The sequence below is a fragment of the Nerophis lumbriciformis genome, linkage group LG17 (assembly GCF_033978685.3).
Source record: "Nerophis lumbriciformis linkage group LG17, RoL_Nlum_v2.1, whole genome shotgun sequence".
In the NCBI taxonomy this organism is placed as follows: domain Eukaryota; kingdom Metazoa; phylum Chordata; class Actinopteri; order Syngnathiformes; family Syngnathidae; genus Nerophis; species Nerophis lumbriciformis.
The window spans coordinates 10,435,001-10,446,629 of record NC_084564.2 but is presented as its reverse complement, the minus strand read 5'-3'; the positions used below and the strand labels follow the sequence as shown (position 1 = coordinate 10,446,629).

At 42.4% G+C, this 11,629-nt stretch overlaps 1 protein-coding gene across 4 annotated transcripts in view; it reads right to left on the bottom strand.

Annotated features, from left to right (window-relative positions):
* Positions 1-5,921: 5,921 nt before the first annotated feature.
* bcl9l (bcl9 like) overlaps positions 5,922-11,629 on the bottom strand; it is a 76,787-nt gene continuing 71,079 nt past the window's right edge. For all 4 annotated transcript variants that reach the window (XM_061972422.2, XM_072914978.1, XM_061972421.1 and 1 more), the window contains exons 7-9: positions 7,967-10,286; positions 7,683-7,886; positions 5,922-7,614 (exon numbers count right to left, since the gene is read on the bottom strand). In XM_061972422.2, the coding sequence (XP_061828406.1) occupies positions 6,458-7,614; positions 7,683-7,886; positions 7,967-10,286 (3,681 nt within the window). In that variant the 3' untranslated portion in view covers positions 5,922-6,457. The remainder of the gene's footprint in view (positions 7,615-7,682; positions 7,887-7,966; positions 10,287-11,629) is intronic.

The following is an 11,629-nucleotide window of genomic DNA, read 5'->3' as shown; positions in this document are numbered from 1 at the left end:
TTATCAGACAAAAAGTCACAATCAGATAAAATGTCTCAATTATCAGACACAAAGTCACAATTATCAGATAAAATGTCACAATTAGACAAAAAGTCACAATTATCAGACAAAAAGTCACAATTATCAGACAAAAAGTCACAATTATCAGATAAAAAGTCACAATTATTATATAGTCACTGTTATGAGACAAGAACTCAGTTGTGAGATAAAAAGTCATAGTTATGAAATAAAAAGTCATTGCTATGAGATAAAAAGTCATAGTTATGAAATAAAAAGTCATTGCTATGAGATAAAAAGTCATAGTTATGAAATAAAAACTTGAAGTATTGAGACAAAATGTCATAGTGATGAGACACAAAGTCATTGTTGTGAATAAAAAAAAAAATCATATTTGAGATCCTCATAATTATGAAATTCAAAGTCAAAATTTTGAGATGAAGTCATAATTATGAGATAAAACGAAATTATGAGATAAAAGTCATAATTTTGAGACAAAAAGTAAAATTGAGGTATGAAAGTCATAATTATGATATAAATCATAATAGTGAGATAAGTCATTATGAAAAAAGTCGAAATTGTGAGATAAAAAGTCATAGTTGTGAAATAAAAAAAATCATATTTATGAGATCGTCATAATTATGAGATTCAAAGTCGAAATTTTGAGATGAAAAGTCATAATTGTCAGATAAAAAGTCATAATTGTCAGCTAGTTAAAATTATGAGATAAAGTCGAAATTATGAGATGAGAAGTCATATTGTCAGATGAAAAGTCATAATTATGAGATAAAACGAAATTATGAGATAAAAAGTCATACTTTTGAGACAAAAAGGAAAAATGGAGGTAAGAAAGTCATAATTATGAGTCATTGTTATGAGACAAAAACTCAGTTGTGAGATAAAAAAGTCATAGTTATGAAATAAAAAGTCATTGCTATGAGATAAAAAAGTAATAGTTATGAAATAAAAATTTGAAGTATTGACGGGACAAGCGGTAGAAAATGGATGGATGGAGACAAAAAGTCAGTTATGAGACACAAAGTCATAGTTGTGAAATAAAAAATCATATTCATGAGATAGTCATAAGTATGAGATTCAAAGTCGAAATTTTGAGATGGAGTCATAATTGTCAGCTAAAAAGTCATAAGTATGAGATAAAGTAGAAATTATGAGATGAATAGTCATGATTGTCAGCTAAAGTCATAATTATGAGATAAAGTCTAAATCATCAGATGAAAAGTCATAATTATCAGATAAAAAGTCATAAATGTCAAGTCATAATTATGAGATAAATCACAATTACGGTAAAAAGTCGAAATTGTGAGATAATCATAATTATGAGATACAAAGTCAATTATGAAATAAGAAAATCGAAATTATGACATAAAAAGTCAATGGTGAGATTAAAAATCTAAATTATGAGATACAAAGTCAACAATGTGAAATAAAGCTATAAGTATGAGGTAAGTAATTTTTTGAGACAACAAAGTCAAAATTTTGAGACAAAAAGTCTTAATTATGATAAAAAGTTGAAATTGAGAGATAAATCATAACTGTTAGATAAAAAGTCGAAATTATAAAAAAAAAAAGTCATAATGAGTTAAAAAGTCAAAACGATGAAATAAAGTCATAATGAAATAAAAAGTAGAGATTTAAAGTCGAAATGACTACAAATAACGTTTTAAGCAACCCTCAATAAACATGTCTGACATGTCCATGTCGTGTAACGTATCTCACCATTTCCACTTTTGATCTCATCTTTACTTTTTATACCACAATACTTTTTATATCATCATTTCAACTTTTTACCTCATGATTATGACTTACCATTGGGGTACTTTTTTGTGCTTCTTTAGTACCGCTGGCTTATTATCTGTCATGCCCCCCTTTCACTGCCGAGAACTTTATTCATCCATCGCAGTGGTTCTCAAACTTTTTTCACCAAGTACCATCTCAGAAAAAAGTTGTCTCTCCAAGTACCACCATAATGACCAACATTAAAGTACAGGAGCATAATAGGCCTAAGTATTCATTAAGTGCATGTAATAGTTTTGGCCACTGTAACATTACACACAGTATGAACAGTAACACTGTTGGAATATGGGAAGGTAAAACACTGTACTTCTTTAGCATACCACTAGATGGAGCTCACATACCACAGTTTGAGAATCACTGCTCTATTTGCATGTGTCAAGCCAGTCGCTTGTTCAAAACAGACGGTTTAGTCTGTGGAATGAAATATATACCCTAATTACAGGGCTGTCCCGATCCTACATTGATATCAGGTATTGTTCCGATATCATTAAAAAACTAGTACCAGTTTATATCCGCTTGCATGTAAAATGTCCGATACAGGCTAAGCGCTTCGATACAAGCAGTCCTGCAGCGTGCTTACTACTGGACAGCTAGTTAACATCTAAATGTCCTCCAATAAACACACAATTCCTTCAAGTCATTTACAAAAGGTAAATATGCTAGGCTACTAGGAGCTAGCAGCTACACAATAGCACACAAGCTACACATTCGTAATATTTAATTGCAGTGTAAAACGGCACATTTGTCAATATAAACAAGTATCAAATATTTATAGTTGCATATTACCTTAAGATCCAAAGTGTCCAGTAACAAACGTGTCCGCATCATTCAACTTACCGTGTCTTGAGCTTAACTTCAATATTGTGGCCACTTTAAAATCAATAAAAAAACCAATTACCACTTCAATTTAAAAGACAGCACACATTCTCGATTGCACTTGCACCTCCAAAACCCTCAAATCTAGACTCCAAACATCCCAGAACAAGTTAGTCAGGTTACTTTTAGACCTCCACCCCAGATCACACCTCACTCCTAACCACTTCTCCAAAGTGGGCTGGCTCAGGGTGGAGGACAGAGTAAAACAAATTGCACTGAGCCTAGTCTATAAAATCCGCTACACCTCCCTGATACCGAAGTACATGTCAAACTACTTAACGTAAATGACCGCCATAACCACAACACCAGGGGGAGCTCCACTAAACATGTTAAACCCAGATTCCGATCTAACAAAGGTCTTAACTCATTCTCCTTCTATGCCACATCAATGTGGAATGCGCTCCCAACAGGTGTAAAAGAAAGTGCATCTCTATCCTCCTTCAAAACCGCACTAAAACAACACCTCCAGGCAACTTCAACCCTAAACTAACACCCTCCCCGGATTGTAAATAACCAAATGTAAATAATCAAATGTATATACTTGTTCTTATGCTATCTGAACTCACTATGTTCTCTGCTCGCTGTACATATCCTACCAAGTCAGACCTACACTGTTTCAATGTCCATTTCTCTCATGATGCAATTGTTGATATCAACCAAACCCTCCACATGCCACCCCCCGGATTGTAAATAATGTAAATAATTCAATGTATATACTCTGATGATTAACTTGTGTGATGACTGTATTATGATGATAGAATTTATTTGTACCATGAATTGATTAACGTGCACCCCGACTTAAACAAGTGGAAAAACTTATTGGGGTGTTACCATTTAGTGGTCAATTGTACGGAATATGTACTGTGCAATCTACTAATAAAAGTTTCAATCAATCAATCAAAAACTCACTATTGTTCCCAGGTTAAATAATTTTACTTGATCAAGCCTTTTCTAGCGTTCCACACTACAAAACAAAAGTAGGATTCGTGTTGATTGATATTACAAACCCCGTTTCCATATGAGTTGGGAAATTGTGTTAGATGTAAATATAAACGGAATACAATGATTTGCAAATCATTTTCAACCCATATTCAGTTGGATATGCTAGGGCAGCACGGTGGCGGAGGGGTTAGTGCGTCTGCCTCACAATACGAAGGTCCTGAGTAGTCTTGGGTTCAATCCCGGGCTCGGGATCTTTCTGTGTGGAGTTTGCATGTTCTCCCCGTGACTGCGTGGGTTCCTTCCGGGTACTCCGGCTTCCTCCCACCTCCAAAAATATGCACCTGAGGATAGGTTGATTGGCAACACTAAATTGGCCCTAGTGTGTGAATGTGAATGTTGTCTGTCTATCTGTGTTGGCCCTGCGATGAGGTGGAGACTTGTCCAGAGTGTCGCCCGATTTTAGCTTAGATAGGCTCCAGCGCCACCCGCGACCCCGAAGGGAATAAGCGGTAGAAAATGGATGGATGCTACAAAGACAACATATTTGATGTTCAAACTCATAAACCTTTTTTTTTTCTTTTTTGCAAATAATCATTAACTTTAGAATTTGATGCCAGCAACACGTGACAAAGAAGTTGGGAAAGGTGGCAATAAATACTGATAAAGTTGAGGAATGCTCATCAAACACTTATTTGGAATAACCCACAGGGGAACAGGCAAATTGGGAACAGGTGGGTGCCATGATTGGGTATAAAAGTAGATTCCATGAAATGCTCAGTCATTCACAAACAAGGATGAGGCGAGGGTCACCACTTTGTCAACAAATGCGTGAGCAAATTGTTGAACAGTTTAAGAAAAACCTTTCTCAACCAGTTATTGCAAGGAATTTAGGGATTTCACCATTTACAGTCCGTAATATCATCAAAGGGTTCAGAGAATCTGGAGAAATCACTGCACGTAAGCAGCTAAGCCCGTTCGATCCCTCAGGCTGTTCTGCATCAACAAGCGACATCAGTATGTAAAGGATATCACCACATGGGCTCAGTTGGTTGCTACATCTGTAAGTGTAAGTTAAAACTCTCCTATGCAAGGCGAAAACCGTTTATCAACAACACCCAGAAACGCCGTCGGCTTCGCTGGGCCTGAGCTCATCTAAGATGGACTGATACAAAGTGGAAAAGTGTTCTGTGGTCTGACGAGTCCACATTTCAAATTGTTTTTGGAAACTGTGGACGTCGTGTCCTCCGGACCAAAGAGGAAAAGAACCATCCGGATTGTTATAGGCGCAAAGTTGAAAAGCCAGCATCTGTGATGGTATGGGGGTGTATTAGTGCCCAAGACATGGGTAACTTACACATCTGTGAAGGCGCCATTAATGCTGAAAGGTACATACAGGTTTTGGAGCAACATATGTTGCCATCCAAGCAACGTTACCATGGACGCCCCTGCTTATTTCAGCAAGACAATGCCGAGCCACGTGTTACATCAACGTGGCTTCATAGTAAAAGAGTGCGGGTACTAGACTGGCCTGCCTGTAGTCCAGACCTGTCTCCCATTGAAAATGTGTGGCGCATTATGAAGCCTAAAATACCACAACTGAGACCCCCGGACTGTTGAACAACTTAAGCTGTACATCAAGCAAGAATGGGAAAGAATTCCACCTGAGAAGCTTAAAAAATGTGTCTCCTCAGTTCCCAAACGTTTACTGAGTGTTGTTAAAAGGAAAGGCCATGTAACACAGTGGTGAACATGCCCTTTCCCAACTACTTTGGCACATGTTGCAGCCATGAAATTCTAAGTTAATTATTTGCACAAAAAAAAATAAAGTTTATAAGTTTGAACATCAAAAATGTTGTCTTTGTAGTGCATTCAATTGAATATGGGTTGAAAAGGATTTGCAAATCATTGTATTCCGTTTATATTTACATCCAACACAATTTCCCAACTCATATGGAAACGGGGTTTGTAGTATCGGACAATACTCACGGGTCCAGTATCGGAAGTGAAAAGGTCGTATCGGGACACCCCTACTTAAAAACCAAAGGATTAATTTGAGCACTGCTACCCCCTAGCTGGGGGCTTGTGTATCGTTTAAGCAAGACTAAAGATGCTAATACCGGAAGTCCGCCGACCCGCTCCCAGACTCCCAGACATCTCACCGGGGGCGAGGGCGCCAAGAGGAAGCCAGAGTGCCAGGAGAGAATCCACACAAGCACAGGGGAGAAGATGCAAACCACGGCTAGTACACAGACTGGGTATTAGTATTCATTAATGACAGTTTTCACACAAAGTTATTAAGGCTTTCATTTATTTCCCCGCAACAACGTCCTGTTGCCTCCAAAGTAAAACCACCATAGAGATTCTCATTAGACGTCTATTATTAAAACACAGTTATACAGAACGAGTGCAAACAATCACAAATTGCATCTTATATACAGCAAGTATATATTATTATTATGATGTTTTTTTTTTTTTTTTTTAGAGAATTCATTTGCGCGACATTTTGGTAGCTGGAGAAAACGAATCGACAAAAAAAACAAATAGAAATTCTAGGCACTCCTCTTGTAACTGCCTCGTGATTCCCGACAAACAAGCACGTCTTTAATGTACATAATTTACAGTATTTTAGAAAAGCGCTTGGGATTTTTAACATTGAACCATCGTACAGTGCTTTTAAATAGTCAAGGTGTACGTCGGCAGCGATGTGCGGGATCGTGGCTGACGTACGGTTTTTAAAATTTCAAGCGAGAACGAACAGAAGGATGAAAAAGCTCGGACACGATGCGAACGTAATGGAGACACGCTTTTACAGGCCACGTGAGGTGGGTCAAAAAGGCATATTGGCCATACCGCCGGGGCCGTAACCAATGGGGCTTTCCAGGGACATTCCCCGCTGTCTGAGGGTCTGGGGTCCCACCATTCCCGTCTGTGCATGGGCAGGGCCCATCATGGCACCCTGAGGGGACATCAAAGGAGCCTGGGGGCCGAAGGGATCTCCCGGCATGGGCATGCTTCGCTGCTTGGCCTGCATCATCATGGCGTTCTGCCGTGCCATCAGACTGTGCTGGTGCTGCTGGGATGACATCAGTCCGGGGTACGGGTTGGAGGGATGCTGGAGAAGACTGTTGGCCATCATGGTTTGCTGTTGCTGAAGCTGGGGACCCATGGGGCCTGTCCTTGCCATCATATGCCCAGGGGGGCACATGGGCCCCATGCCGGCACCAGGCATCATTCCCCTGGCATTCCCAGGAAGAACACCCATGCTCGGGCCGAGTCCGCCGTGTGCGGGGTGGGGCGACATCTGCTGCTCAGCCATCATGTTCTGTAAATTGGCCAAGTGGGGGTTGGATGAGGAGATGCCGCCATGCGGGGGGCCGGAGGAAGACAAGTGTTTGAGGAGCTGCTGGGGAGGGAGCTGCTGCGACGCGGATCCCTGGTGGGGTTCACTCTTGGGGAAATACTGCAGAGTGCTGCTGGGCTTATCAGACGGAATGATGCGGGAGAGGTCAAACTCAGGGATCCCTGAGTGAGTGGGTCGGATGACTTCGCTCAGATCCGGACCGTCTCTCATGGGCAGAGAGAAGGACTCGTGGCGTTGGTGAGGGTCTTTACTAAGCATGTGCAGCTGCTGAGGCGGCAGAAGATCCTCACTGGACTGAGGGAAGTTCTGCGACATTCTCCCCATAGGCGAACGCATGCGCCCGTGAGACGACGGGTGCATGCGGGCGAAAGCGGCCATTTGGTTTTGAGACATGGGCGAAACATTGCAACGGCCCAGTTCGTCACTTCCTCCTCCCATCATGGCCGAATTCATGAGCGGTAGGCCCATTTGGTTTGGGGAAGACAACACAGGCTCTGAGGCATCATGGGACAACTGCTGTGGACCTTGGCTTGGAAGTCCCAAGGGGCTTTGAGAATCACTGTGGGCACCAATGGAGCTCTGGGAGACCAGAATCTGGGAGGTTGGAGGGTTCCCCATTCCGCCTGTTGGAATAACAAAAAGCCGCGTTTGAGCAATTTTCACAGTCATATAATAGCCTTTGTGTTCATACCTCCGATGCTGACGCCGGGCAGAAGAGGTCGATCGGGCATCATCTCGTCATCAGAAGTCGCAATGGTCTTGATCGCATCGTGGTAAAGAGGAGTTGTACTAGGAAGGGCGTACTTGGACATCTGGGACATGATCAGTGACAAGGGGTTCTGTGACGACGCGGCATCAGGGGTAGAGTTGGAACTTCTTGGGGGTAGTGCTCGCCCTGCAAAGGACAGGAAGATTTCAAGCCACAGAAATAAGAAAAGACAGATCAATTACAACCTACGACATTTTTGACTGTACCCGTCTCAGGATGACTTCCCCCGTTGCCGGTTACCCTGCCAACAGTCGGACCACCTGGACTTGACGGAGCTGTTTTAGGAGACATCCATGCCGGAGAGGCCATGGCCATAGCTGGGGACTTGAGTCGTCCAGGAGAGACCGACGGCGAGTGCAACTCGTGGTTAGAAGACCCCATTATCTGGGGGGACTTCAGGGAAGAAGAGCAAGGTGTGCCTGCGCCAGAGGCAGGCTGAAGAGGAGGGTGAGGGCCTACAGGGCCGATAATGGAGGGAGACTTCTGCCCTGGAGCAGATGGAGACGTAAGATGACCTGGTGCTTCTCGGTTTAGAGATGGAGAATTTAACTGATGAGGATGCTGCAGTGATGGAGAGGCCAGTGGGTGAACTTTGACTGATAGGTCGGTAGGATGCCGTGGACCGGGACCCACCCCTCTCAGGTCTCCAATGATTGGCATATGACTGAGACGTGATGTACCTCCCATCTGATGACGACCCTCCTGCTCGGGTCCAAACATTTCAGGACCGGGCAGTTGAGAATATGGCCCCTCACTCGGTCCACTAGAGAAATGACCTTGAGTTGGAAAACGAAAGGGTCCATCAGGTCCGGGCACCATTCCCATATTTCTTCTTTCGATTTGTGAAGCTCGTATTCTTGCTATCTCTCCGGGACTGAAAAAGTCACTTAAAGCCCCACCACGTCCAGCGACTCTTCTGAGCTTTTGAGATAGCGTCATGTGCTGCTGCTGAATATTCATTTGTGGGTTCATGTTTATTGAGAGGTTTCCCCCTAGAGGGGAGTCCATTAGGTCTCTGATCTGAGGCCCCCCTCCAGGAGAGCCTATCATTTCCCGTGAACCAGGAAAATCCATAGGATCCCCTTGGTTGGAAGGTGGACCCCGGCCCATACCCAAATTGGAGAAGTCTGGGCCCCCGGGATTATCCATAATTCTTGAGCCCTGTTGCTGCTGTGCAATCAATCGTTCAATTTCAAACCTAGGAAGCCCTTGCACCTTCCGTTTCTCTGCGATGCGAAACAATTCCTCCCGGGTTAAGAGTTCTGAGTCTTCCTGCAAGTGCTGAGGAGGGTAGCAACCTGGAAACGAACCTCCGCCATCCACGTTGTTGGACATGTTCTCGAGCCAAATCCCTCTGGAGGACCTTTGCGGTCCGAGTCCATCAACAGATAAAAGTCCTCCTGGACTGCCGGGAAACCCCCCTCCACCTGGTGGACCCCTTTGCACCTGTGCTAAGAACTTTGGACGACCAGGTCCTTCTTGATGCATGCCCGTCATTCGTACATTTCCTGGCATTCCTCCACCCATCATATTTCCAGAACCCCATTGTTGATCTCCAGGCTTGCTGTGATAGGGCGGAGGCGGTCCTCTCATTATCATGGGACCTCCATGCATCCCCATCTCAGTCATCATTCTAAAGTGTTGAGGATTTTGGATTTCCTGTTGCCTCCTCTTTTCTTGGTAGTATTCTTCTTGGAGTTTACGCCACGCGATTTGTTCTGGGCTCAGCCCTTCCAGTCCAAATAAGGGACCCATGTCAAGGCCAGGTGAAGACATCGGATGATGAGGATGCTGCTGTGGCAGATTGTGGTGAGGCTCCATTTCGGGGCTGTCCGTGGCAGCACCTAGCGATTGCGTTTGCGACATTATGGACTGCAGTGGTTCTTCAAACTTCTTCATGGCCCCCATGGAGGCCAAGGCTGAGAGTGCCATGCTACTACTGCTGCAATCTCCAGTGTTGGTACCGTTGTCACCATCGCCGAGGACAGAACCTCGGTCAGTACTACTGCTGTGAACTACGGTGGAAGCGTTGTTGGGGAGATGACTGCCAGGGCCTCCTGTGTCGCCGGGGCCTCCTCTTACTCCAGTGCGTAGAAACAGCCTTTCTATGTCTCTCAGTGTCTGCAAAGAGCGCTCCCGGTGTTCCAGCTGCTCCTTGGAAAGACTGCCGACATTCCTCTGACCTGTGTCGCTCTGTAAATGTGCAGACAGGATGGAAGGACTCCCCGACGGAGAGAGAGTAGCAACCGGAAGACCTTCGCTGTGTACGGTTCCTGAAACTGGTCCAACGGGCGTGGCTGTGCCGTCTCCCTCTGGCCTCCTTGAGAGAACGCAGTTACTGGTCGACAGACCGCCAAGTCTGGTCTGAGGGGAGTCATTATCAGAGCGGCCAGCAGTTGTCTGTGTTCTTGCCACGAACAAGGGGGCTGCGCCTCCTGCTGACACGGGCTGTGGGGTTCCACTTTTGGATTTAGGGGTGCCTGTGGGTGGTGACGAGCTGGAGTTCAACCTTCCCAGTTGGTAGCCCTTTGTTGGACAGAAACAAGTGTAAAGGGATATTGTAAAAACGTTTTAATAATTACATGACATTCATTTTAAATCAGTATCCTTACTATTATATAAAATAAATATTATAGTAACAGTCATCCCTTGCTATATCGCACTTCAAAGTTTACACGATAATTCTTTCTTTCTTTCTTTAGTTTATTTCGAACATGAACACACTTACATCATAATACATCACACAATTTCATATCATTTCATTTTACATCATGCCCGAAAAGGAGTAGGAAGAAGCAAAGCTTATTTAATCCTACCCCTTTCCCACTTCAAAGCGTTTACAAATATATAGAATCATTTACTGACCTTTTTATATAATAAAATAACATCTATGAATTAGTATACAACAGTTTTGTAATATGTAATTAATTAATTAATTCAGTCATTATAAACATACTGAGATGAAGAATATCTTATTTTCAATAAGGTTGAAAGTATTTCTCATAATTCTTCTTTTTTGTACTCTGTAAGCACTATTATTTTGAACAACCTCTTAAACTGGATCATATCAGTACAATGTTTAACTTCTTTACTTAATCCATTCCATAATTTAATTCCACATACTGATATGCTAAAAGTTCTAAGTGTTGTACGTGCATATAAATGTTTTAAATTATTTTTTCCTCTAAGGTTATATTTCTCCTCTTTAGTTCAGAAGAATTGTTGTACATTCTTTGGTAGCAGGTGATAGTTTGCTTTGTACATCATTTTAGCTGTTTGCAATTTTACCAAATCACCGAACTTTATTATTTCTGACTTAATAAATAAAGGGTTTGTGTGTTCTCTATATCCAACATTATGTATTATTCTAACTGATCTTTTTTGTAACACGGTTAGCGAATGTAGCGCACATTTGTAGTTATTTCCCCATATTTCTGCACAATAACTCAGATATGGTAACACTAGCGAGCAGTAGAGAATATGTAGTGATTTTTTGGCCCAGGACATATTTTGCTTTATTCATTATTGAAATGTTTTTTGCCACCTTATGTTGTATGTTGTATAATATATATAATTAAAGGGGTAGTGGAAGTGTTGGGCTACAAAGGTAAAAAGGTCACGAACCCCTGGATTAAAGAGTGTAAAGGTGACTATGTAGGTGTTAATTCATGCCTCGAGAACTCTCACAATGTTAAAAAAAAAACGTAATTTAAAAGGTCGTAACCAGGTTTTTAACGAACTTCATTACAACAATCAGGCCCGGAACCACTTAACCGCAATGAACAAACGCTTTACTGCATTATTATTATTATACAGTACGCTTCAAAAATAAAAGCAGAAACAGGCACAAATGGACAATAGAGAGTACA